This window comes from Gorilla gorilla, chromosome 1 (genome assembly GCF_029281585.2).
Source record: "Gorilla gorilla gorilla isolate KB3781 chromosome 1, NHGRI_mGorGor1-v2.1_pri, whole genome shotgun sequence".
NCBI lineage: Eukaryota > Metazoa > Chordata > Mammalia > Primates > Hominidae > Gorilla > Gorilla gorilla.
Window position 1 is genome coordinate 196,371,744 of NC_073224.2, and position 27,583 is coordinate 196,399,326.

Genomic DNA, 27,583 nt, shown 5'->3' on the forward strand with positions numbered 1-27,583 from the left:
AAGCACTTACCAAAACAAAGCCTGGTGTTAAGGCAGACAGGACACAGGCTAAAGGGAGGGCTTGCCATGGGCTACTAGCACACTGGGCCTCCCACAACACGCAGCCCAGCCGAGAGGAACGGGCAGCAGGACTCAGCAAACTCACAGCCCAGAGACAGAGTCCCTAGAAAGCCCACTCAACCTTGCTAAAAACTGGGGGACTACTGAACTTCCCCACTTTGGCCTGGCTGGCGAGAGGCAGAGATCAGGGCCCACCCTTTTCCTGTCTAGCACCTCATAACCCTGAGGGTTGGTAACCCAGAGGGCCAGGCGCTCACCCTCCATATCCAGGCCTATTAGGAGATCTGAGCGGGTTTCATCCCCAACAGGTACCTTCTCTGAGGCTCAAGCCCCCTGTGCAACCACTGCCTTCCCCAGAGGAGTGAGGAGCCCACAGATGGGCCCAGGTCCAGCCCACGTCTACCCTGCCCTGCTGCCTGCTTCCTGCCCACGTCTGGGGATTGGGAAGTGTGCAGAAAAATCAACACCAATCCGTTTCATGGGACTTGACAACAGCACCTAGAGGAATTCTTCATCTCTAAGTTCAAATGAGAAAACAGAGGCCAAGAGACATTCAGGGAATTACTCAAAGCCCAAGGTCACACCAGCTTGTGAGTGAAGTGGAAGGACTTGACAAGGTCCATCTAACTCATAGCCTGCCCACAGGATGAGGCTGCCAGTCCTGCAGATGCAGAGGCAGGGGAGAGGGAAAAGGCTGGGACCTGGGAGTGAGGGTTATGTCGGAAGAATCCGCACAATGATTCTCTCTCCAAGAGACCCTTTCAGGAGGTCCATAAGGAGGTCTGCAAAGTCAAAACTGTTTTCATAATACTAAGAAATTATTTGCTTTATACACTTTCTCTCATGAACGTAGAGTTTTTCAGAGGCTACATGACATGTGCTATCACAATTGCCCTAATGCAAAAGTAGCTAGGAAATCCAGCTACCTTCTATATAAGTCCCAAATTAAAGAGATTTGTAATAAGGGTAAACCAATGTTGTCCCTCTTGGTAAATATTTTTGTTTTAAAAAAATAACTATTTTTCCTTAAAAATGTTATTTATGCTAATATATAATAGGTTTTTATTATTTTAAAATGCATTAATAAATATTTTAAAATAATCTCAGTCTTAATATCTAATATGGTAAACATCAATAGAAATAACCCACACAATGGCTGGGCACGGTGGCTCACCCCTGTAATCCCAGCACTTTGGGAGGCTGAGGCGGGCGGATCACCCGAGGTTCGGAGTTCAAGACCAGTCTGACCAACATGGTGAAACCCTGTCTCTACTAAAAATACAAAATTACCCAGGCGTGGTGACTCATGCTTGCAATCCCAGCTACTCAGGAGTATGAGGCAGGAGAATTGCTTGAACCTGGGAGGCAGAGGTTGCGATGAGCCGAGATCGCGCCATTGCACTCCAGCCTGGGTACCAAGAGCGAAACTCTGTCTCAAAAAAAAAAAAAAGAACCCACACAAACAAACCCTCTTTGAGGTTCTCTGATATTTACAAGTAGAGGTCCTGAGACCAAAAAGTTGACATTGCTGATCTCCTGTCATCCACGCCAGGACTTGGTGGGGGTGGGAGCAGTGGATATGGTCCAGGGCTGGCATCCCTCGCTCCTGGCCTCAGCTCTTCCAGAACCTAACCTATTCTGAAAGAGTCTAACAGTAATTTCCCCACCAAACAGAGAATCTGCCTTTTCCATTTCACAAGATGGGTGTGGGGGACTGAAGGGGCCCAGAAGTCAGCATCCTTAGGGGTGTATTCGTGTCCAAGAGGTGCCAGGGAGCTCTGGGCCAAACGGAAATTGTGAGCATGCACTGGCAGTGTGCCCTCCTGGCAGGCCCCGCAGATGGCAGAGCAGAGTGGGGTGGGGACAGGCTCTTCCAGCCAGAGCTGGGGCCAGCCAGCAGGGTGAGGGGCTGCAAGCCCTCTGCGTCCCACCCACGGGCCTCCTCCTGCAGCCAGATGCTGCATCTCTTCTTAAGACCCCCAGGTTTCGCCTCAGGATGCTGGGGGTGGGGAAGAGACTGCTCTCTGGATGAGCACATGGACTTAGTGAGTTAGGCTGTCCTCTACGACAAAGGATGGCAGCTCATATGTTCAGGCCATAGCAGGAGTGCGGGAATCTCCTCAAGCCCTGTCCAGGTTCGGCACAGCCTGCAGGCCAACAGCTCCTCTCAGGACCCAGCAGGGGCTCTGAGCCCCTGCTCACAACTCCATTTCCACTCTATAAGCTTGTTCCTGTTCCTCCTGGGCCTACCCCGGTCTCAAGTTCCAATTCTCCAGGAGGTGGTTTTGGCAGCACGTCACGTCACTACAGAGAAGAAAAGGCCTGCTGAGCAGAGCTCACATCTGGGCAGCGTATGCCGTCAGCTACCTCCTGTCCAGCTCCTGCTTGGGGGGTCATGCCCTGGTTAGATGTGCTGTGGCTCAGGTTGCAGATGGTGGAGGACTTCTGGGTACTGGTCAGTGGGGGCCTGGGGTCTGGAGAAGCTGGGAATGTGCAGCTCTGAAGCCCCAGAAGGGTCCAGCTGCTCCTCAGGTCCCCAGGTTTGCTATTGTGATACTAGGTCCTGAGGTGATCTCACAGGGGAGCTCCTAGGCCGAGTCTCGATGTGTGACCCCAAGTGACTCCCTTAACTCAGCTGTGAAGTGGGCATGGTAATCACAGCCTGTCCTACTTCACAGGGCTGCAAGAGAATCAGCTGCAACAAAAGCGGGGAAAGCTCTGTTGTAAACTGTCGGTGATGCGTAAACCGTAAAGGTCCCGGTAAACAGCTGAGTGCTCAGGGGCCTGAGTCCACTCCATGAAGGGCTGTCCCTGAAAAATGTGCACGGAATAGCCTCAGCACCCTTCTAAATGGTAATGGGATAAGGCCAGCAACAACTGAGGCCAACGGTCCCAGGCCAGGTCAGGTAGGGAGGGGAGAGAGCCCAGTTATTACTGCAGAGGTGGGATGGTTGAGGCCCCTTAGGTGCCATCTGGTTCCATCCCAGGAGCCGGACCCTGGGCCCACAACCCTGAGGTCACAACTTCCAGGTGGCAGGAAGACAAATAAGGAAGTCTTCCTTGGACCTGGAAAGCAGAAGGAGGAGTGAACATTAGAGCAGATATTAGCCTACAGGGACAAGTGCCAAAGGTCAAGTTCATGAAATCATTCACTTGACAAGGGCTCAGAGAAGACCTGTCCTACAGCTGACCTCACCAAGTGTGATCAGACCCAGGCCCTCCCTGCAAGGCCTAGCTGAGCAGAACTGGAGTCAGATGGTGACAATGTAAAGCAAGGTGAGGCCTGAGGCAGCAGCCAGAGGCTGAGCAGGGTGGAGGTTTTCAAGTGGAGCAGCCAGAAGGTGAGCAGAGGGCTGGAGGTGGGCAAGGACCAAGGACAGGTCAGCACAGCTCAGTGTTAGGAGGGTCAAGGGCACAGAAAGTAGAAAGAGCTCCATGAAGCCCTTACCAGAGGCCAGGCCATCAACTCAAGGTTTGACTACCATTGACTCACTCACTGCTTACTGTAACTCCTTTTCAAACATGAGAAAACTGACACACGAAAAAGTTAACCAATGCCAGAGAGCTGGTAAGTGGTGTAGCCAGGACCCAATGAGACACGGGCAGGGGAAGACCAAGAAGGGCCCTCTAAGCCTTGCTTGGGAGCGTCACTTGACCAGGTAGGCAAGGAGACACCACTGAGGCACAGGAAGGTATGAGCAGCAAACCTGACCTACAGGATGATGGATTCTCGGGAGGGCCTGGAGGCAGGCAAAGCAGTGTCTGGTGCCTGGGATAGGACTGACGCAGCAGGAGGGGAGAAGGGGGCCAATTTGAGAGCCACAAGGGTGGTACATTTGAGAGCTCTCAAACCAACTTGAGACCCATGTTCCAGGTTGGAGGGTGCCACTTATGGAAAGAGGGTACAGCTGTCTGAAAAGAAGGTCATCACTCATCACTGATCACCACTGGTCAGGGTGACCAGAAGGCAGGTCGAATTTTGGATCTAGAGCTCAGGTAAGAGGTTTGGGCTGGAAAGACTAAAGCTAGAGTTGCAGGTGAGGAGACAGCAGTTGGAGCTTTAGGAGGGGGTGAGCTCGTCCAGGGCAAGGCTGTGTCCACAGGGCAAAGGCAGGGCTTGGTGGAAGGGAAGATGCTGCTGCAGGGAAGGGGCACTAGGAAGAGGGAAGTTGCAAGAGACAGAGCCCTGGAAGGCTAGGGAAAAATGGGAGTGTGGTTGGGAAGGAGGGAGGAATGTTAGCTGCTGCCGAGAGGACAACGAGGATGGGGCCTGAGTGGCATCCAGTGGAGTGATAGGCAAGGAAGGGGTGGCCCAGGGCCGGGCACCCCAAGCACTATATAAATACTAGATGAACCAATGTGTGAGCGAGCCTTCCCAGAGCTGCTGCCAGACAAGTCCATGTGGTTCCGTGGAGGGGCCCAGGCCAGCAGGGAGGAGCGTCTGGCTGCTTGGGGAGCCTGCCTGGAGGAACTATGAGAAAATGCAGAGGAGCTGAACCGTGCTGGCCGCTGTGCTGCGCTGGGCAGCGGCCGCAAACACTGCCGGCCGTTTGCTGCCTTGATTATGGCTGTTTTAATTAACTGCGCTACAGCTGCCTCCATCTTGTTGAGTTTTAATTAAATTAAATGAGCTAACACTTTGTGGGCTGTCTCAGGCGGCCATGGCTGGGGCCAGAATCTTGCCCTGCTGGGCAGCTTGTCTCTCCCTCCTCCTGCTGGGCACCAAGGGGCTGTGAGCCTGGTGGGAATTGATGGGGAGGGGCTGGCATCCCAGGGATGTGGGAGGGCACCTCTGAAGCCTGCAGGCCCCTGAAAGGGGCAAGAGTCATGTCCTCCTTTTCAGCATTGACATCACAACTGACAGGCAGCAGGGGCTCTGGCCGGCACTGGCCATCCTGCCCGAGGCCAACCATCCCATAGCTAGCAGGAGGGCTTCTGAAGCAAAGACTATTGGTCCAGGCCATGCTGGCAGCAGATGCAGAATGCAGCCAAGCTGATTCTGAGCCTCTTTTCCCGCCTGCTCTGTTCCCACAAAAACTGAATCAATTATCCTGCCAGGAGCCTCACAGGCAGATCGATCAATGGGGCGACACCTCCCTCCTGCACGATGGCATCCTTGCTCCCAGGGCTCCGAGCTGGCTCGACGGAGACATCCAGAGGAGACAGGTGGCTCTGGTGGTCGAGGGACAACAGCAAGTCCCCTTAGTTCCAGGCCCCTGAGATCCAGCCTTTTGAAGCCTGATGAATCAGGCACCTTTGGCCTCTTTTCCCAGCTAAGCCCTGCCATCTGAGGAAGCAAAGAGAAGCATCATCCAGGCCCTGTCTCAGGCCAGGCTACAGGGAAGGAGGAGGGTGAACATCCATAGAGCACCCTTGAAGAGTCCACCACACTGGCACATCACATGTGCTGGGAGGGGCAGAACTGGCCTAAAGTCTGGAGTCTGACAATCCGAAGAAGGTAAAGGCACAGCCAACCATGAGCTCTCTTCCCTGAGCCAGGCACACCTGCAGTAAGACCCAGCCCACCCCACCAGGTGCCCTCCGCTCAGCCCTGGAGGCGCCCAGGCCCAAGGGAGTAGGCTGTGCTGGGATCTGACAAGACGCTTGTTCTGAGGTCTGCATGGCCCCTTGACCCCTGCCCTCTGCTCACCTGAACGCAGCTGCTTGATGCGGCCGTTGCTCGTGGCAGGGTCTACAGGAAGGAAGTCCTTGAACCAAGAAATCTCAGGGTCTGGATTTCCGCCTGCAGCACATAGCATGGTGGCTGTGCGTGCCTTCTCCACCACCTTCAGCTGAGGCCCCATGTCGATGGAAGGGAACCCAGGGGGCAGCTGTTCCTCTGCAGACAAACAGCAATGTGTGTATTAGGGCTGGCTCTGCCTGCCCCCTATGACCCCTCTGGGGGTAACCTCCCCAGCTGCAGGTTGGCCAGGGCCCTCAAGACTCCCCTCCCCGATCCTTGACTTCTAAGCATGAAGCATACCCCAATTTGAGGAACCAGGGTCCTAAGTCTCTTTGGCAGGGCAGAGGCTGCAGTGGGGCCCACCCCTGCCCTGTCAGGGAGTTTCCAGGTCTGAGAGGCAACGCCTCAGACTGAAGGCATCAGCACTTATCTCTCCAGGCCCTGAGAAGAATGAGAATCAATGCTCTGCTGGTCACAGCAGAAAGCACTGCATGAATGTTGGGGCTGCAGGGGGTGGGGTGGGGGGCTAGCGGGGAGCTCACGCAGCATGCAACAGCCACAGCTCAGCCTGAAGGCCTCTGTGCTGTCCAGCCCCTTCTCCCCTGTCTGCACACACAGTGTTCCCTTCATCCAGCCTTCAGCTCTATCACATGGCAGAGCCCCAGGTCACCACCTGGTCTCTAGCCCTGACCCAGGGCACCCCCAGCCCTACCAATGATCCCCTTCTAACTCTGATCCTGACCTTGACCTATTCGCTACTGCAGCCTTGACCTTGAGCTTTCTCCCTCACTCAGTCCTGACCCTGGGAGTCACAGTCAGGGCTGCAAACCATGCCTGAGCGTGTGGAGGCAAAGGAGATAAAAAAGCTCTAAAGACACAAAAAGTTGGTAGGGGGAGACAAAACTCCCTCCTGGCTGCCTTCTCCCAGCTTGCTAGGGGTTGGCGGCACACAGAGGAGTCACTGGCATAGAGTAAGAGGAACAGATGTCAGCAGCAAACCCACTCCCACTGTACGTGGGCTCCCATATCAGCCCCGAGGGGCTGCAGGGCAAGGCTATCCACTCTCCACCCCTTGGAAGCACAAGTCCAGGACAGGCTCAGGACTAGTATAGACCAAATGGGACTCCCACTTTCACCACGAACTAGCTTTAGGGCCTGGCATGTTACTCATTCTTTGTCTCCTTTATCTGTACACGGGGTTCAAGTGCCCACCTTGATGGTAAGGCTACTGTGAGGTCTGTATCTGATCATGCATGCAAGGTGTTGCGGAGCATCTGATGCGGAATTCACTCCCAGTGAATATTAGCTGGTGTAACTAGTAAGGGCTGAGCCACTGGGGCAGACAGGTATTGAGACTAGAGTCGGGAGCTCCCTTTTCCACCCTAGGCTGGAGAGACGCCCTTCCCACTAGGACCAAACCACCAATTTTCTTTTTTTTTTTTTTTTTGAGATGGAGTCTCACTCTGCTGCCCAGGCTGGAGTGCAGTGGTGCAATCTCAGCTCACCGCAACCTCCGCCTCCTGGGTTCAAGCAATTCTCCTGTCTCAGCCTCCCGAGTAGCTGGGATTACAAGCGCCCACCACCACGCCCGGCAAATTTTGTATTTTTAGTAGAGATGGGGTTTCACCATGTTGGCCAGGCTGGTCTCGAACTTCTGACCTCTGGTGATCCGCCCGCCTCGGCCTCCCAAAGTGCTGGGATTACAGCTGTGAGCCACCAGGCCCCGTCCCAAACCACCAATTTTCAAGGCCTCAGCAGAGTGTCTCTCCCAGTGTGGATGCCAGGCACACCCAATGTGGGGCAAGGGGAATGTGTGTTCTTTGTCTGTCTCCTGGAGAAGGCGGGGAGCTGGGCTCATGGTGGGGGAGACCAGCACCACTCTGTACCTCCTTTCCACAAGCCCAGCACAAGATGGGTGTGTGGGAACATGTGCCAAGGGAAGTCAGGCTTCTATGCCAAAGTAAAGGCACATGGCATCCTCAGACATGAAGAAGGTAAAGGCTGGCAGCAACTAGCCCTCCCTGGAGCCTCTTGGAGACCAGGGAGAACGACTAGGGGGCGGGTAGAAGAGGGAGTTGGACGAGCCCCAACAGGCAGGAGCAAGATACCTATTTATCTGCTGCCAGACCCCAGGGGATGCTCCCCAAGGCTCTAGCTGCCAGGGACATCCCAAAGGGACTGTGACCCATGAGGAGCAGAGGTCTCAGGCTAGAGAGCAATAGGATTCCCAGCACGGCCTTGCCACCCCAGCCTTTCCTGGGACCTGGCTGTACGTTTCCCCACCTGCAGCCCTAGAAGTTCTGGATATAAACCCAGTGTCTCCTTGGCTGTAAATATGATCCCACAGTGCCCTTTCAGATTTTTAAAAGTAAAATGTTCAACAGTGGCAAGAGAAGGGAAGGAGGACGGAAATGAAGAGGACTGAGATGCACCAGGCAGGGGATCAGCCTCCTTTGGTCCAGCTGCTGCTTGCTTCCATAGGAAGGCCTGAGGGGGACCAGAGGTGCAGGGCTCACCTCCCCAACACCTGGGGACACTCGGGGCTGCTGGGGCCATCCTGGGTGCCCTCCAGAGCACCAGTCTAACTCTTTCAAGACCTCATTCCTACCTGCCCAGCTCATGGGGAAGACGTGGCCACGGCCTGCCAGAGTCAGGGCCCAGGAGTCAAGTGGCCTTCATCTCCACCCGCAGATAGGGAAGGGAAGGGAAGTACAAATGTGTGCAGCCCTGTGTCTCGGAATCTACTCTGAATTCCTCACACGAGGAAGGTCTTTGGGATTTACGCCAAATTAAGGACAATTAATTTTCCTCCCTCAATTATCACGCCCTCAGTGGCTCTGTCCTTGGCTCAGATCATCCCTCAGGCACTGCCGCCAGAGCCTAAAACCAGAATGTGTGGAGAGCTGTCCATAAAACAGCGGGACCCAAAAGCCAGTCCCCTGTGCCAACTAGGCTTCTAGGCAGCACTCGGAAGTCTGACACTCTGCCACCCGGGAAGGGAAGTGGGTCTTATAGGAGGGCTCCAGCCCCTCAGGAGCGACTTGCTGCTGCCTCTTCCTTCTCTCCCACCCAGATGCCTCTGAACATTCAACTCAGCCAAGTACAGCAGCCCTTTCCTGACGCCCAACATGCGCCTGGCCTGGCTGAGCACTGGGCATCCTGGTGTAAACTGACCTATCAGCCAGACTGGCACACTTACCACCTTCCCCCACGGGCACCCGCGGAAGCTGGGTCTACCGCAGCCTCAACACTCAGGCTGAGGACCTGGGCAACTCCTCAGCTGATGTCACATGATCACTCCAAACCCATCAACAACTGGGAAAACTGAGACCCAGGTATGAGGGGCAGTAAGATTTATGAAGCATTTACTAGGTTCCAGGTACTATGTTAAAATGCTTTACAAAATGACTTAAATCTTTACCAAACCCTTACGAGGTACATGGGCAACCAGGGGCTGAGAGAGATCTAGACATCTGGACACCTGCCCAAGGTCACACAGCTAAATCGGAGGTGGGGCTGGGAGGAGACCGGGTGGTAGGCCCCCAGCCCCAGCGCTCTAGGCGTGAACACCCCGCGCGAGAGAGGGCCGGCAGCCCTCCCCCACACCACGCCTTGGCCGGCAGGGCTCAGGCTCCACTGCAGAGCCCCGCACACGCGCCGCGGCGTTTGCATCTACCGCAAAGCGAACCCCAGGGTCCCCCACACATGGACAGTCGCAAGCACCCATCCATTTTCCAACCCCGGGATGCACCAGTCACGCTGAGTCCCCTCAAATCGCCTCCTGTTGGCGCCGAAGGGGAGGAAGGGCCCCTCCCCGCTCCAGGCCAGCCGGTAGCCATGGCGACGGTGGAGCGGCGGGCGCCGCGGCGGAAGGGCTGCGTGTGCCCGAGTCCGTGCAGGCGCGCGCGTCCGCTGTCCGCCCCGGCACCGCCCTTCCCGCCCCCGCCTGGGTGGAGCCTCTGCGCCCCTTCCCAGGCCCCGGCTCCTCAGCTCCAGGGAATCCTCCCACTAGGCTTTCCCGCTTCACCAACGCGGCCCTCCCCTCCACCCCCAACCGGGTGCCCTGCACAGTGCGGGGAGGGGCCATCTGCCTCCTCAGCCTCAGCGCCGGGGGCGTCCGCACTACGCGTCTCAGGGCCATGGCCTGATAAGAGGGTGCCCTGGACGGAAGGAGAAGCCCATGGGGACTTCAGGGGCCTTCAGAGGTACCCAAGAGCCCGAGTCTCCACACCGTTTGTGGAGTCTACCTGCATGCATAGACAGCATGCACACACATTCCCTAGGGTCTCCCCGGCTCGCGCAGATATGTGTGCAAGGTGGGGAGTGTGCACGTGTGTGTGAATGCCTCCTGCAGCTAACTGCGCTGGCCTTTACCCACTGCAGCAAGGAGACCTGTCCCCTTCCGTGGAGAGGTTTGGTTGCCCCATGGGCAGAAGACGATGACAAGCCCTAGCGAGGGGAGGGTCGGGGGTCGATGGTGGGAATCCAAGGTTCAGAAGTGGATGAGCGCTTGGCTAACCTCCCACAGCAGTGTTGGAGCTGATCGGTTTGACTCCACAGCTCACTTGCTATCTTGGTGGCTTCCTGGAGGAGGGAGATTCAAGAACAGGAAACACATGAGCATGGGAGGCAGAAAGCTTTCCAGGGAGGAGGGGGAAACTGCCTTTGTAAAGGCTGTTGTGGGGGAAGGTGGTGGGATGACAGTACCAAGGCGAGTCTGGTGGGAGCTGGGGCATGTGTTGGGGTCCTGACAGAGGAGCCTAAGATGGGGGTGGAGGCTGCTGAGGCCCCCTACAAAGTACACACAGGTCTCTTTGTCCAGCTCGGCCTTGGACGCCTGAGGGTGAGTCTCTGGGCCAGAGGGAGGGGGCTGCACCAGGGAAGCTGACAGATGGAGACGCCTTGCAGGGTCCTGGGGCAGGCAGCACCGTCTGTCAGTATGACCTTTTCACCCATGTTTACCCAGCTTCATGGCGTCTCCGTGCAAACGCAGGCACACACCCGCACACACAGACACAGGCCCCCTGGGGTGGCACCGTCTGTGAGCCTGACCGCCTCCCCTAAGCTTGAGTGTTGGGCCTGGCCTCACCCTGCCTCTCAACACACAGACACCGTAGAAACATGCACAGCCAGGAACCCACAGAAATATACATGGAGAAACAGACAGGTGTAAAAATAGAAACCTACATGTGCATGTGGAGGGGCACCTGCAGTGACTAGCACCTGTGGAAACAGGCGCATGCAAGCAGATCCAGAGGTGGTGCACACAGAGACACACAATCACACATGTGGAGACATGCACAGCCAGACACACCTATGCCAAAACACGTGCGCCTGGAGACACATGCAGGGACAAGACACATGAAGGAACCTCGTAGGTGGCAGGGCTGCTGGCTCCCCCTGCCCTTCAACCGCTCCACAGAAGCCAAGGCCACCTCCAGCAGCTCCATCCTCAGCAGGGCCAGAGCCAGACGCCTTCCAAAAGTCGAAGGCTGCCAGATCTGCACGCTCCCACACTCTCCCAGAGAGCCCAGCCCCACCCCCAGGCTTCCAGGCAGTAAGGGGGGGCCTGGGGAGCCTTAGGCCCATCTCCCTTCGCAGCTTTGAGTCTCGATTTTCAGCTGTTTTTCCAAGAGCAAACTCCCACCTCTTCCAGCACTCAGATTTCATCAAACTTGGCATCTTAAAAGCCTGTTTTGTTTTTCAATCTGAGCTGTTTGGGGCCTGTTGGCAGGCACGGCCTCCCCCTCCCAGTCATCCCCTCCTTCCTCGGGTTTCCCTGGCACCCCACATCGCCCTACTCAACCTGGTTGAGGCCTCCCCACCACAAGAACCCAGGGGCCATGCCCTGCGCATACACCCGACCCACACTGGAGTTCCAGACTCGGGCCCACGCTGGACTCTCCTTCAGTGGCTCCCCAACCTCAGTCCTACTCCAGGGAGACTCTTGTCATCCATTCACTCCCTAGGTTCGGCCCCTTCCAGTCACTACAGACACTGATAGCCTCCCTCTCACTTCTCAGCCCTGCTGTCTCCCAACACCAAAGCCAACAATGGCTCCACGGAACTAACTGTTAAGGACACAAGCCGGGCCTCTCGGCAGCACCCCGCCCTGCTGACCACTCCTCCTCCTTCGCACACTTTTTTCTCTTGGCATTTCTTGACCTCACACACTCCCGGTTTCCCTCCAGTCTCTCAGGAACCTCCTCCCAACATGGAGAGTCGGTTCCTGGGGCTCCTTCTGTCCTGGCTCTGGCCCCCTGAGATTTGCTATTTCTCAGCCTGTAAGATTCCAACTCCAGATGTCCCCCGGAGTGCCAGGCAAATGTGTACGAGGCCTCTTTGACACCTCCCTGGATGCCTGCGCACACCTGGCTCAACAGATTTCTAACTGGACTCACCAACTCGCCTCCTCAAACCTGGTCCTCCTCTAGTACATGAATCTTAGAAATGGCACCCCCACCTACCCAGCCCCAGAGCCAGGAACCTAGAGCCTTGCACCTCCCCAATCCTACAGGTAGCCAGGCAGGCCTCTACTCTTTCTAATCTTGTTTTTTTTTTTGAGATGGAGTCTCGCTTGGTCGCCTAGGCTGGAGTGCAGTGGCGCCATCTCATATCACTGCAACCTCTGCCTCCCGGGTTCAAGCAATTCTTATGCCTCAGCCTCCAGAGTAGCTGGGATTACAGGCTCCTGCCACCACACCCAGCTAATTTTTACAGTTTTAGTAGAGACAGGGTTTCACTATGTTGGCCAGGCTGGTCTCGAACTCCCGACCTCAAGTGATCTGCCCACCTTGGCCTCCCAAAGTGCTGGGAATATAGGCATGATCCACCATGCCCGGCCTCTTTCTAACCTTCTAGTGATCTGCTCCCCTATCTTCCCCTACCCATACCCAGATTTGCGCCAATGCCATCACTCACCTGGACTGCAACAACCTGTCATTGGTTTCCTTCCAGCCCCCACTATGCACCCACACGGACCTTTCTGAAGCTTAAGTTTGATCATGTCATTTCTCTGATTAAAATTTGGCCAGGAGCAGTGGCTCATGCCTGTAATCCCAGCACTCTGGGAGGCCAAAATGGGCAAATCACTTGAGGTCAGGAGTTCAAGACCAGCCTGGCCAACATGTTTCGTGAAACCCCATCTCTACTAAAAATACAAAAAATTAGCCGGGCGTGGTGGTCCATGCCTGTAATCCCAAGCTATTCGGGAGGCTGAGACATGAGAATTGCTTCAACCCAGGAGGCAGAGGTTGCAGTGAGCTGAGATCACGCCACTGCACTCCAGCCTGGGTGGCAGAGTGAGACTCTGTTTCAAAAAAGTCTCTCAGGGCCAGGCGCGGTGGCTCACGCCTATAATCCCAGCACTTTGGGAGGCTGAGGCAGGTGGATCATGAGGTCAGGAGGTCAAGACCATCCTGGCTAACACGGTGAAACCCCATCTCTACTAAAAATACAAAAAATTAGTCAGGTGTGGTGGCGCGTGCCTGTAGTCCCAGCTGCTCGGAAGGCTGAGGCAGGAGAATCATCTGAACCCGGGAGGCGGAAGTTGCAGTGAGCTGAGATTGTGCCACCGCACTCCAGTCTGGGCGACAGAGTCAGACACCATCTCAAAAAAAAAAAAAAGTCCTCTCTCCCCAGCAAGCAAACCAGTAGGAGGGAGCACCTTACCAAGGATGGAGAATGTGCATGCACAAGGCATTTGGGCATTTCAACCGCCATCCTGGTGAGCCTGTTCCCAGAGCCATTGGCTCCACCGTGGTCATGAGGCTAGTGAACACATACAGTGGGCCTTACAAGTACCTGTGAGTATAGGGGCAGGGGGGCAGGCTGGGCACAGGGGAAGTGCCCAGTGTCCATGGCTAACAGAAGAGGCAGGAGTACCACCTACTAAACAGGAGCACCCATTCGGAAGGGAATCCACTTGGGCGCTTCAAGGCAGATCACAGCTAATAAAAACAGGAGAACTTCCTTAATACCTCTCCCATCCCCATCCCTGAGGCCTAGAACCTCCAGGAAATGATTGTAGAACCTCATGTCTGCGTGGATCTGAAATCTACTGCAGTCATGGGGGTGTAAGGACAGGTCACAGAGGACCACAGCAGCTGGACCAGGGGTATACAGGTCATGCCTCAGTTGCTAAGGGAGGGGTAGAAGCTGGCTTGGGTTCCAGGTTCTGGGGCCACTTCTACATCCTCTGTGCTGCAAATCAGGTAGGTGACAGCCCCAGCTTCTGCCAAAGCAGACTGTTACCCCAGACACACATGTAGACAATAGAAAGGGATCACATCTTGCCACTTGGGAAGCCATCTTGTGCCTGCAATAGCCCTTTACCCAACTCCCCAGCCATCAAAGTCAGGCCTGGGCCAAGTCATTCCACCATGGGTGGAAGGAATATACAGGTTTGGAGCAGGGAAGGAGGTGGAGCAGGGAGAGATGACTCCTTGAGAAAACACACATGCACCCATCTTGCAAATGTAAGCTTCCTCACCAGCTCTGCTCCAGTTCCAGCCCAGCCCAGGATACCTCAGGACGGGGTCATATGTCTATCATTGGCCCTCCGTCTCTAGGGCTATTTCCAAAAGGACTGTGTTGGGGAGTGGTCAGGGGGTATATCAAGAGGTCCTTTGTCATCCCACGAGCCCCAAAGCCAGCCAGGGTCAGAGCTCCTGCAGAACCCAGAGTTCCAAGCCCAGTACAGCACTGATTAGCCCCCACCCTGGTCACTACTTCATGTGCCTAACAGCCCTTCCCCAGAGCCTGCTCCAAGGCTGGCAACACCAGGCACTCCATCGAGACACCTGGATTCCCTGGCCCGCATGGCATAGGTGGTATGGTGCTGGCTGGACACTGAGGCCAGGTGGGAACAGACAGAAGGGATTGTGGGCTTGGTGGGGTAGGGGAGGGAGAGGAAAGGGTCCCAAGACCTCCTGCAGGCAGGTCTGGGCAGGATCCCTATCTGGTGCACCCCACCTCCTGGCCTGGCTACAGAGGAGCTGCTGAGGTCGACCACAACAGGTGCTGAGAACAGCTCAGCCAGACCATTCTGGCCGCATCCAACTCTGTCGAACTTCCTGGCTGACCAACAGCTCCAAACAGGGATCCTGCAGGGTCCCAGAGACAATGAGCCCAGACACAGCATCTCCGACCTCCTGCCAGTGCCAGACTGACCCCACCACACTTCAGCTCGGGCTGCTTGCTGCCCACTCCTGCTGCTGCCCACACAGCTTGTAAGGCACACACCACCTGCTGTCCACTCCCACCCCCACACACTCCCGAGGCACACCTACACACACAGCCTGCTGCACATCACCTGCTGTACACTCCACACACATGCACATGCATTGTCTGACATCCACACACATACACTATGTGCTGCATGTACAAGCACACAGCCTGCTGCACACCACCTGCTGTACGCACCACACACATGGCCTGCTGCACAAATATAGTGCCTGTTGCGCGTGCGCATGTGCATGTACACACACACACACACACTGCCTGCTGCACACACACACTGCCTGATGCATACACACAGTCTGCTGCACACCACCTGCTGTACACACCACACAGCCTGCTGCATGCACACAAATGCACTGCCCACTGCATACCACCTATTGTACACACACGCACACACACACTGCCTGCTGCACACCATCTGCTGTACATACCATGCACACTGCTTGCTGTACACCCCTGCAAACTACCCGCTGCGCACACACACACTGCCTGATACATACACAGCCTGCTACACACCACCTGCTGAACACACACACATAAACACACTGCCTGACACATACACACAGCTTGCTACACACCACCTGCTGTACACACACGCACACACACACACACAGCCTGATACATACATAGCCTGCTACACACCACCTGCTGCACACCCCACAAACTACTCGCTGCACATAAAGATGCACACACACACCACTGCCTGATAAACACACTGCCTGCTGCACACCACCTGCTGTACAAACACACACACACACACAGAGCCTGATACATACACACAGCCTGCTGCACACCACCTGCTGTACACCACACAAAGTACTCGCTGCATGCTGCACATAAACACACACCACACACTGCCTGATACATACACACACTGCCTGCTGCACACCACCTGCTGTACACACACACACACTGCCTGCTGCACACAGTCTACTGCACACCTACTGCACACCCTTGCTGCACATAGACACACACACACTACCTGATATAAACACAGGTAGCCTGCCGCACGGCACACTGCACACATATACTGCCTGATAACAAACACACACACTGCCTACTGCCCACACACTGCCTGATGCATATGCCTTGCTGTATACATAGCCCATAAGGTACTCACTACCTGCTTACACACCACACCCACGCACTGCCTGATGCACACACGTGCACACACTGTGCGCTGCATACACAGCCCATAAAGCATGCAGTACCTCCTGCACACACTGCCCCTTCCCCACTGCCTGATGCTAATGTGTGCACCGACTACCGTACACCCCGTTCTGTGCGCACAGCTTGCAAGGCAGCACCCCTGCTGTATACACTGCACCACACACTTCACACAAACACTGCCTTAAACATGGCACACAGGGCACCCACACCACACAAACAGTGCACGTTATCTGCCCTATCAATGACCCCAAGACAAGTAATGCTACCTGTACTCAGAACCCTTGGAGCTAGGCCCCCCAGGAGAAGTCCAAAACAGCTCATCTCTGCTCCACATCTTCTTTCTTCTCCCCGCCTCCTTGTCCCTCCCAGAACCTACCCAAAGTCATCAGTGCCCTCCCCACACCACTGAATGTCTGGCGGCCTCCTGGGCTTTCCCGGCCAGTCCTTCCAGGCCTGAAATCTGCGGCCCCAGGTGATTCCATGACTTACAGACTGAGCTCCAAGACCTTCACTGCCCCCCAACCTCCTGGAGGGAAAGGCCAGGAATCCAGGCCTGCCTCCCTCCCCTCCCCCAGGGCTCCCCCTCCCTGGTGAGGGAAAATGTCAGATTCCCTGTCTCAGTGGCGGCAGCGGGCGGGTTGGAGGGGGAGTGATTCAGCCGCCGCCTCAAGAGTGCGGAGCGAGAAGAGCTTTTCCTGCCATTACCCGGCGAGGGAGAGGCTGGCGCGCTAATGGCTTCAATTACCACTCAGACAGGAACGCTGGGCGGCGGGCCCCACGCTCATCACAGCCAGGACAGGCTCACCCCGGCCAGCTTGTGCTGGGCACCCCCACCTCGTATGCAGTCCTGGCGGGGGTGTCAAGGGGAGGCCACACTGGGAATGACAATCCTGCTCAGATGCGAGGTGCAAAGGGCATGGCTGTGGGGGATTTGGGGGGGCACTCCCACAGGCTGTGGTGGGAGTGGCCCTGGAGCCACAGCAGTTGGGCCTGGTGTGACATGAGGCAAAGGCAGAGGGCACAGAACAGACTGCAGGCCTGGACTCCTTTTTGGGGGCACACTGATCTTCACCTGAGCCAGTTCACCCCAGACAGCCCTCAGCCATTCTCCAAGGAGACCAGCTCACAGGGAGAGCTGTGTGCAACTCAGGAAGGACTCTTACTTCCCCGACCCCAACTAGCTCCGTCCCCTCCCCAGCCCTCCTCGTACCCTGTGGTGGCCTCCCAAGAATGGCCCTGGCTCCTGCCGGCCCCACCCCAGAGCTCCAGTCCAAGTCCAACCATCCTTTCACCCAGTTCCTGCAGGCACCCAGCTTTCTTGACCCTCCTAGGAGGGAGGGGAGGGGTGGGGTGAGGCGGGGCAGGGGGCGGGTATTCACCCTCTGGGCTGCTTCCCTCTGGCCCTCCTGCGGCATGCCTTTCTGTCAAGCCCAATGCTGGTCAAGGTTATACAGACCAGCAGGATAAGTCAGCATTTTGTCTTCCTGGTGCTATGTTTCAGAAGCAGGAGAGGCTCACTCAGGTCCACAGCCCCACACCCTTCCCCGGAGCATGGACAGGGTCGGGGTACTTGCGCCACACTCTCCCCAGCCTCATCAGACACTTCTCACACCCCAGAAGCACAAACATATACTGCCGGCCCCTGGTAGAGAAACCAAACGGAGGCACCTCCTGCAGGTCCTCTTTTTTTTTTTTTCTTTTGAGATGGAGTCTCCTGTCGCCCAGGCTGGAGTGCAGTGGCGCAATCTCAGCTCACTGCAACCTCCTCCTCCTGGGTTCAAGCAGTTCTCCTGCCTCAGCCTCCCAAGTAGCTGGGACTACAGGCGTGCGCCACCACGCCCAGTTAATTTTGTATTTTTTGGTAGAGATGGGGTTTTGCCATGTTAGCCAGGCTGGTCTTGAACTCCTGACCTCAAGTGATGTGCAGGCCTCTGCCTCCCAAAGTGCTGGGATTACAGGCGTGAGCCACCACACCCAGCCCCTCCTGTCAGTCTGAAGTCCGTCCTCCTCACCCCAGGCCTGAAAGACCACCTCCATCCTCCTCAACCCTTTGAAAGGTAAGGCTGCCCAGGGCAGTGGCAGAGGTAAGAGGGCTCCTGACCCAGGACCTGGGGCTTAGGCGCTTTTGAAGGACTCCTCTTTCAATACTAACAAGGAGGCCCTGTTCCCCAGTCTGAGAGCCTGAAAAGAAGCCCTCTGGGGCCTCTGGTCCTTCAGCCACCTCCCAAATGCCAGGGCAGGGCAGATGGCTCCCTGCTAGGACAGATGCCAATAGGAGGACTGGGCAGCACTGAAATACTTGCCCCCAGGTCACGAGTGGGGAAACAGGTCAGAAGTGGCAGGGAGGAGCCTGAGAACACTCAGCAATCAGTGATGCTGGCCCAGGGCCTGTTCTCTGAGTTCCTATTGCACAGGTATGTCCCCCCATGGGAGCAGGCGGTGGAGCTGCACCACCCGGATGATGCCAGGCAGCACGGAGGCCAACCACCTTCAGCTCACGTGGTGAGGCCTCAAGATGTACAGCTTCCAGCCCCACAGCAACCACCACCACACTCCTGGGAAGCGCTTCATACACAGCATTCAATCTTCCAAACCAGCTTGGGTGGTAGGCATTATATCCATTTACAGATGGAGCAAATGAGGGTCAGAGGCATAGTTACTAACTCAAAGACACACAAGAAGTGAGTGGTCCAGAGTCTTAACCACTGTCCTCTATGGCTCCTCTAAGCTTGTCGAGCTCACGGACTCATACAAGACACAGATGCAAAACAGTAACCGACACTGGACGCAGTGGCTCAGGCCTGTAATCCCAGCACTTTGGGAGGCCAAGGCGGGCGAGGTCAGGAGTTCGAGACCAGCCTGGCCAACATGGTGAAACCCCGTCTCTACTAAAAATACAAACATTAGCTGGGCGTGGTGGCACCTGCCAGTAGTCCCAGCTACTTGGGAGGCTGAGGCAGGAGAATCACTTGAACCCGGGAGGTGGAGGTTGCAGTGAGCCGAGATCTCACCACTGCACTCCAGCCTGGCAACAGAGTGAGACTCTGTCTCAAACAAAACTAAAAAACCCCCCAAAACCAAACAACAACAACAACAAAAAGAGTAACTGAATGGAGATGTGTGTGTGAACAGATAAAGCCACAGCGTAAAAATGGCCAATGTGAAAACATGTTCAGCTGTTCTTGTAATCAAAGAAATGCAAATTAAATTGAGATGCCATTTTTTGCCTATTAACTTGGCAAAAAATATTTTTTTGATGATATTTCCCAACAGTGGGGAAGATGTGCAGGAAAGAGGCCCTCTTCTGCCCTGCTTGGCAGGAGTATGAATTGACACAATCTTCTGGAAATATCAAAAGGCTTAAAAATGCATGTGCCCTTTGACTCAGCAATTCCACTTCCACGAACCTAGAATAAGGGAATAATCAGGAAGGTGAACACATCCATCTGCAACGACGTGTATGGCACCTTATTTACAGAAACGAAAAAACTGAGAACATATGTGTCCAACAATAAGGGAATGGCTAAATAAATTAGGGTACTTCCATGTGACAGCTTACCCATAGCCATTAAGGATAATGATACAGGCCGGACGTGGTGGCTCACGCCTGTAATCCCAGCACTTTGGGAGGTCAAGGTGGGCGGATCACGAGGTCAGGAGTTCCAGACCAGCCTGTTCAATATGGTGAAACCCCGTCTTTACTAAAAATACAAAAATTAGTCATGAGTGGTGGTGTGCACCTGTAGTCCCAGCTACTCGGGAGGCTCAGCCAGGAGAATCGCTTGAACCCAGGAGGCAGAGGCTGCAGTGAGCCAAGATGGCACCACGGGACTCCAGGCTGGGTGACAGAGCTAGACTCCGTCTCAAAAAAAAAAAAAAGAATAATGATACAGAAGAATATTTAGTGGCAAGGAAGATGTTAGCCATATTTTTGTTTGTTTGTTTTTAAAGCAGTCTACAAATCATCGGACAGTATGTGGTCCCATTTCTGTTCACACACACGCACATATATATGTATGCACAGAAAATGGGCCACGAGTAAATAACCAAATGTTATTACTAGAGGTAAACTGAGACATTTTAATTTTTTCCTCTGTGCTATTCTATACTTTCCAATTTTTCAAAAAGGAACAGGTATCGACATCACATTCTTAAAAAGAAAGCAACAATCGGCCCGGGTGCGGTGGCTCACACCTGTAATCCCAGCACTTTGGGAGGCTGAGGCAGGCGGATCACCTGAGGTCAGGAGTTTGAGACCAGCCTGACCAACATGGTAAAACTCCATCTCTACTAATAATACAAAATTAGCCGGGCATGGTGGCGCATGCCTGTAATCCCAGCTACTTGGGAGGCTGGGCAGGAGAATCACTTGAACCTGGGAGGCAGAGGTTGCAGTGAGCTGAGATCACACCACTGCACTCCAGCCTGGGCAACAAGAGTGAGACTGCATCTCAAAAAAAAAAAAAAAGAAAGAAAGAAAGAAAAGAAAAAAAAGCAAGCAACAATCGATGCTATATTTTGAAAACATAAACACATTCAGACTGATGAATCAGTTGTGGCTGGGGTCTGATCATGTCACCCCCGCCTTGTTTGTGGCTTCCTATGTCCCTAGGAGAGTGTTCATTTCTCAGCCAGATCCTGTGTAATCTGCCCTCCAAACCTCTCCAGACTCATGCTGAATTGCTTTCTCCTTCTTCCTGTGCTCTCTAGCTCCCCCTCTGCCCTCCAGAAAACCCAAATTGAACTACTCAGAGCTCTCTGAAAGCTCCATCCTCTCTTGCTTCTGGGCCTGGGCACCTGCCTAGCTGCCAACTGCCACCCCCAACTCCCACCTGTCCTCAAGACTTGGCTTAGACACAGCTTCCTCCTCCTCAGTGCTCAGAGGACTTCAAGGTGGTCCAGGGAGTGTTTGTGAATGAATGGAGAAGCCACCAAGTGAGAGAAGACACTAAAATCCATGGACAGAGCCCCAGCCCTCAGCTCACAGGGGCAACAAGGAACACACCTGCCTGACACCTACGGCCAGGCTCCACATGGAAATCCGGTTCACTGCCAAACAGCCACAGCCATAACCACGTAACCCAAGGGATACACAGCTGCAGCTCCACACCTCCAGTCAGACCCCAGACCCCACCCAAGCAACGACCCGGCTCAGCAGGAGAATACAAAGGCATCATGCCCCACATGGCTGGCCTCAGCATAAGCCGCACAATCCAGGCAAGATCCAATGACTATCCCTGTCCACCACTGACTTTCACTGACCCCAAGGTGGCCAGTCCTCCTTTCTGCCAAATGCACATGGGCCCAGGACAGGATCAGGGCTGGCTGGCTCTTCCCACGCCTCAGCCCGGCAGCCCACTGTGCCACATCTCCCTAGCACGTACCTTCGAGCACTGAGAGCTTGGCACTGGTGTTGATCTCACCCAGGCTGTTAGTAGCTGTACACTCATAGATGGCTTCATCTCGCTGCACCCGCAATGGCTGGATCCGAAGCACTGACCCTGCCCCATCATCAAACTCAATGACCTGTCAGAGGACAGACATGGGGTCACAGCCTACTCAGGACACAGGAGCCTGCTCAGGGTCAGTTGTCCTCCCACCCCCAAAAGGTCCATGAGGAGGGACACTGAAAGGATAGAGTGTGGGCAGACCCTGAGCCCTGCCGACCCCTTCCCACCACAGACGCACCTCGAAGCGCTGGGAGCTGACTTTCTTCCCCTTCTTCATCCATGTGATGCGCGGCTTGGGTTCTCCTGTGGCTTGGCACACGAAGGAGGCTACCCCTCCTGACAGCCCAGTCTGGTCCTCAGGGACTTTAATGAAGACAGGTTTGCCTGGAAGAGATGGAGACACCAAGTCACCACAGCACAGTCACTATAGGAATGGCCAGTGAGGCAGGTGGCAGTCATGGGGGCAGAGACAAAGACCTACAAAGAAAACAAGGACACCTCACCTTTATGTAGCGCTTAGTATGTGCCAGGCACTGTTCAGAGAGTTTAACATTTTTTAACTCTGTTAAGCATATGAGGTGGGTGCTATAACTGTATCTGTTTCTAGAGGCCCAGAGAGGTTAAGGGATTTGTCCCATATGACACAGCTGGTAAGTGGTAGAGCTAAGATCCGAACCCAGGTGTTCCAAGTCTGGAGTTCACACTACCACTGCACCCTTCTGTTGCCCGCCCCACATCAATTCCAAGCTCCAGGAAAAAGGCGTGCTGGAGAGCTGCTGGGAAGAGCTCCAACTCTCCCTGAGAGTTGTCCCTCCCCCTGCTCTCCATCTCAGTGATGGCACCACCATCCACCCCGGGGCTCCGGCCAGGAACCGAGACTCCTCCCTCTCTCCCAGCCCCCACATACCAGCAGCAGTCCCAAAGGCCTAGACAGTCCAGTTCCTAAGTCTCTCTGGATGTCTTCCCAGGTGAATGCTTTCCTGTAAATCTGCCTCTCCCATCCCTCCCCGACTTAGTTATTGCCTTCTGACAGTCTCCTCAAGGTGTCCACAGGGAGGCAGAGGGAGGAGAAGAAAGGTAGGGGCTCAGACATGGCACTGCCACACCCTCATCACCTCAGTACACATACCAGGGCCAGTCCACAGCCCCTATCCCTAAGAATTCCACCACCTAGGGTCATGAACCCAGAGAAGCCCAACCCATTTGCTACAATCTTGTAGCAACAGCTCGTTAATCTTGACAGCTGATCCGTTTCCTATTAATCAGACCAATGAACAGCTCCAAAAAGGGCTAGTGCTGTGAGAAATGACCTTTCAGACCACCTGTTTGGTCCCCAGGAGCCCAGGCCTAGCCTGGTCCCTGGCACAGAAACGTGTGCAATGATGACAATCCTTTGCCAAGCACCCACTCTGCACCAGGTTCTTTATCTTTAGTCCTTCATTGCTATTATCCTCAGTCTACAGGCTCAGAGGGGTCAAGTCACTTGTCCAAGATCACATGCCAGTGAGGGGCACATCTGGGACCTGAATTCAGGCATGTTTGACTGTCAAACACCTGGTACAAAACGGTTCACACAAGATTGTCAGGGACCTTGACAAGAACAGAGTCAGTGGAGTGGTGGGTGGGGGCCAAAGCCAGACCAAAGAAGGCCAAAGAATGACTGCGAGGCCATGAGGGAGAGAGGGAAGTACAGGTGACTATACAGCCGGCAGCTGCAAAGGATGAGGCAGGAAGGGAGGTTTGTGAATTTTTTTTTCTTTTTTTCTTGAAGACAGATAAGAAAGGCAATGTTTAAATACTGATAGGAGCCAGCAGAGAGGGAAAAGGTGTTGATCCAGCAGAGAAGGGACGGCAGATGGGGCAGAGTCTCCAACGAGGAGAGGGTCTATGGGAGCGGGGTAGGGAGTGGCAGCTGCAGGTACCAACAGAGAAGGAACTTTTGAGAACTCCAGGGGCCAGGGGCTCTGGGGGTTTTATGTAATTATTATGCAAGTCACTCACCATCTCTGAGCCTCTTTTTTCCCATCTCCAAAACAGTGACACAGGATTCTGTCATAGATGGAATGAGATGGCTGTAAACTGCTTTACGTGGTGGGCCTTCCATGAGGGAAGCTGTCACTTGTACCAGCATTATCAGTCTTACAGCAATCCCATAAGGTAGGTGGTAGTATTATCCCCATTTAAGAGGTGGGGAAATAGAGGCTCGGAGGGTGAAATGACTGGCAAGTCAGAGGGATGCAGGCATGGAGCCAGGCTTTGATCCAGCCTTCTCACTCCTAAGCTCACCTACGGCCTTCCCTGGAGGGAGACCTTGGGACTGACTATGTTCTTAGAGTGCCTAGGGCAGGCTCGGGCAGCCAGCTCAGGGAGGCTGTAGGGACCAGAAAGACAAGACACCACAGAAGGTCCAGAACCCCCCAGCGTGCCTTGCCCTTCCCCTGAATGCCCTTTGAAGGAGGCTCCAGGCTCTCCCGACTGTAGCTGTCTGCAAAGTTGGCCTCTGTTGCTCCTTCCAGACAGACCCTCTCAGACACGACTCTCCTGCTCAGGCTCCACCGGGGGTGTCTCCTGTCCCCCACCCCCATACCGTGCACTCTTCCCCCACACTTGAAGCCCTCCACAAAGCAGCTCAGGGTTCTCCACCTGCACTGCCACACCCTAGTCCAGATACCACCTTCCCTTGACTGGCACTCCACTGGCCTAACACGCGGGAGCCCCTGCCTCCAGGCCTGCCCCACGCCTCCCGTCTGTTCTCTACTCAGTGTCCAGAGTGAGCTGACAGCCTCCCCCGACACCCCGCCCTATCAAAACCCTCCAAAGACCTCCCGAATCACTCCGAAAACACCTGTTATGGCAGACAAAGCCGCGGGGTCTGACCGAGCTGCTCTCCCCAGAGCCCCAGCTTTGGCTCCTCTAAAGAAGCAACGTCACGTTCCCTGCAGCCACAGGGCCTTTGCATAAGCTTCTGCCAATCTCCGCCATACACTCTAACTTCCATTCATCCTTCTGCTCTCCATTTAAGTATCACTGCCTTCTCCAGTCCCCCTGCCCCCCAACCTATGAGCTCAGTTCCTAGTTTGAAACTCCCAGGTAACTTCCTTGCCTCCCACAGCACTGCTCCTAGCTTATTACCTACCTGCCGAGCTTATAACTTTCACTCACGGTTTATTATGCACACGTGTGAGGTTATTACTTTTCCACATTTTTGGTGTTTGATTAATGGCTGCTTCCCCTCCTAGAACATAACCCTGGGCAGGGAAGATAGCATGCCTGTCTGGTTTCCTGTCCCAGTGTCTGACCCAGTTCCTGGCACCCAGGGGTGGAGAATGAAAGAAGGACCGAACTGAGGAACGAGGAGGATGAGGACCGCGGCCCCTGCTGCACCAGGGAAGAGAAACCCAGGGAGAAAGTGCCCCTCCAGCTCCTGCCGGGACCTGCAGCGGCAGAAACCGGGGGCTGGAACCGGCTGAACCGGAATGGCCGGGCGAGTGCGCCTGGGGGCGGGGTGGGGCGGGGCCTCTGCTCCAAACAAAGAAGCGGAGCGGAGACGCCGGGGAGGAGAGCCAGGTATGGGTCACCGGCGGCCTGGAAGGAGGAGGGCCCAAGAGCCGTGGGAGGCTGGGCTGTGCCCAAGGCCTGGGGCTATCGAGGAGGCAGAACAACTCCCCTCCCTTGGAGGCTGGAGAGGAGCCTGCACCCTGCCCGCCCATCCAACAGACTCGGCCAGGCTGGCCCAAGGAAGCCCGGGGGACCAGACAGGCAGGCCCCGCCCCTCAACCAGGCCTCGCCCTCCGCTTCCCTCCAATCCACCTCCACCCGCAGGACACAGCACAGGAGACAAGGCGTTGCCCCTTATGTTCAGCAGAGGATCTTTGGGGAGCACAGATCTAACCGCACCTCTCCTCAGCTACCAACGGGCCTGATGTTCCTCTATCCGTTCCCCTCTGAAATGTGCTCCTCCTAAGCTCTCAGGCTCACTTTTCTTTAGTATTTTTTTTTTTTTGAGAGGGGGGTCTCACTTTGTCACCCAGGTTGGAGTACAAGTGGCACAATCTCAGCTCACTGTAACCTCCGCCTCCACCTCCTAGGCTCAAGCAATCCTCCCACCTCAGCCTCCCGAGTAGCTGGGACCACAGGTGCACACCACCATGCCTGGCTAATTTTTTGTATTTTTGGTAAAGACAGGGTTTCACCACGTTGCCAGGCTGGTCTCAAACTCCTGAGCTCTGGCGATCCACCTGCCTTGGCCTCCCAAAGTGTTGGGATTACGGGTGTGAGCCACCACACCCGGCTTCTTTACTCTTTCAACAAGTATTTTTTGAGCACCTACTATAGTACAGGCCCAGCACTGTGCAGAACACACAGCTTGGACCCACCACCCAGGCCACCCTGACAGGCCAGGCCCTCAGACTCCTCCCTGCCTTTGAGTGTGCCCAGCCCGGCCCCTCTCTCATGTCCCACCCAGCCAAGCTGCTGTAGGAGCCTGCTCTGTGTCCCATGGCCTGAGGTGCCCAGAGCTTCCCATCCCAGCACTGACCAGATCCCACAGTGTCAGGTCCCCAGGCAGGCAGCAAACCAAGCTACTTGGACTACTCTGCCCCGTGCCTGACCCACAGCTGGTGTTCAGTGAGGGTCTGAACACAACTTCTGAGACTGGGTCAACAGGGTGCCACCAGAGCACACCAGGAGGGCCTTTCTGCCAGTTACCCACCGCCACCTGGCCTGACACCCCACGAGAGCGTGGCCCCTCCCTGACACACACAGTGGTCGGGGGCCACACAGCCCTTTCAGCACAGCTCCCGGGGTATGGACAGCAACATTCTCGAGCCACCAAGCCCATGCAGGATGGGAGGAAGTGGCCTAAGAAAGGAGTAAGTGGAACTGGCTGGAGGAAGGGGGCTGCAACCACCTCCCAGGGAGGTTGTAGGGGTCCAGCCCCAGGGAGAGTCAAACTGGGCCACCATCAAGGCTCTTCTATGGAGAGACTGACTGCTATTTTGTGCCTTTCCCATGGAGTACACATACACATGTACACACAGAGGCAGGGCCATGAGGGCCGGCGAAGGCAGGGCAGGGAGCTTCTGGAGAGACAGATATCCCTGGGTCTGAGCAGCTTAAGCTGGGACTCAGTGAGCTCCTGTGACTGTTCCTGGTACCCCCCTGGAGCCCACTCAGAGACAAGCCTGGTTCCCAGGGACAGAGCAAGAGCCCCAGGTCATGGCCTCAGATAAGGGGAATACATACTAGGTTCCAGGCGCCTCATCCATGTGACCTCAGTTAACCTTTCCAGGTAGGAGTGATTATCCCCATTGTGCAATAGGAAAACAGGCCCAGAGAGAGAAAGCAACAGAATCTGCGGGAAGTCCCACAGGGAGCAGAGTATAGACAGGCCACCCATAGAACGAGGGGGAGAGCATGACGACAGACAACAGACCCTGTGTGCTCCACAGGCTCTGGGGAGGAGGGAAATGACACAACAGACACACTCCCAGCTCCTCAGCCTCTGCCCACCTCTGTCAACCCACCCGCCACCCACCCCTCCAGCCAGCACGCATCCTGCTCTGAGCTCCTAGGATTCTGGGTAAATGGGCCATAACCAGGGTCTCACTCCCACCTGGTCTTGGGACCCCACCTCTGTCCCATGCTGTCGGGTTCTCACTGTGGCTCTCCCATGAATTCCACAGAGAAGCCCAGCCACATTCGTGCTTCTTCCCCCCAACCCCACCTCATTATGCAATACCCCCCCATTAGCAAATGTCCACTCACGCTTCAGGGCTCCCCTCTTCCAGGAAGCCTCCCAACTCCTCTCCCAAGATGCTTCTGCCATGGCCTGTGTCAGTGCCACCTACCCAGCACACCCTGTGGTCACTGCTCACAAGCCTGTGCCTCCATACTGCAGTTCTTGCCTGAAGACAGGCACGCGACACGCACTTGAGATCAGCAAAAACCTCTGCCCTGGCTCAGGACACCTCTGGCCCCA

General features: G+C 55.3%; 1 protein-coding gene across 17 annotated transcripts in view; it reads right to left on the reverse strand.

Annotated features, from left to right (window-relative positions):
* Nucleotides 1-27,583, reverse strand: part of PTPRF (protein tyrosine phosphatase receptor type F) — a 93,141-nt gene that overhangs the window by 48,570 nt on the left and 16,988 nt on the right. For 9 of the 17 annotated variants that reach the window (XM_055346801.2, XM_055346756.2, XM_055346875.2 and 6 more), the window contains 3 exons: nucleotides 21,842-21,987; nucleotides 21,538-21,679; nucleotides 5,711-5,899 (listed from right to left, as the gene is read on the reverse strand). In XM_055346801.2, the coding sequence (XP_055202776.1) occupies nucleotides 5,711-5,899; nucleotides 21,538-21,679; nucleotides 21,842-21,880 (370 nt within the window). In that variant the 5' untranslated portion in view covers nucleotides 21,881-21,987. Of the gene's footprint in view, nucleotides 1-5,710; nucleotides 5,900-9,494; nucleotides 9,670-21,537; nucleotides 21,680-21,841; nucleotides 21,988-23,604; nucleotides 23,750-27,583 lie in introns of those variants that run through there. The other 8 variants (XM_063699542.1, XM_063699545.1, XM_063699511.1 and 5 more) reach the window with 3 other exon arrangements.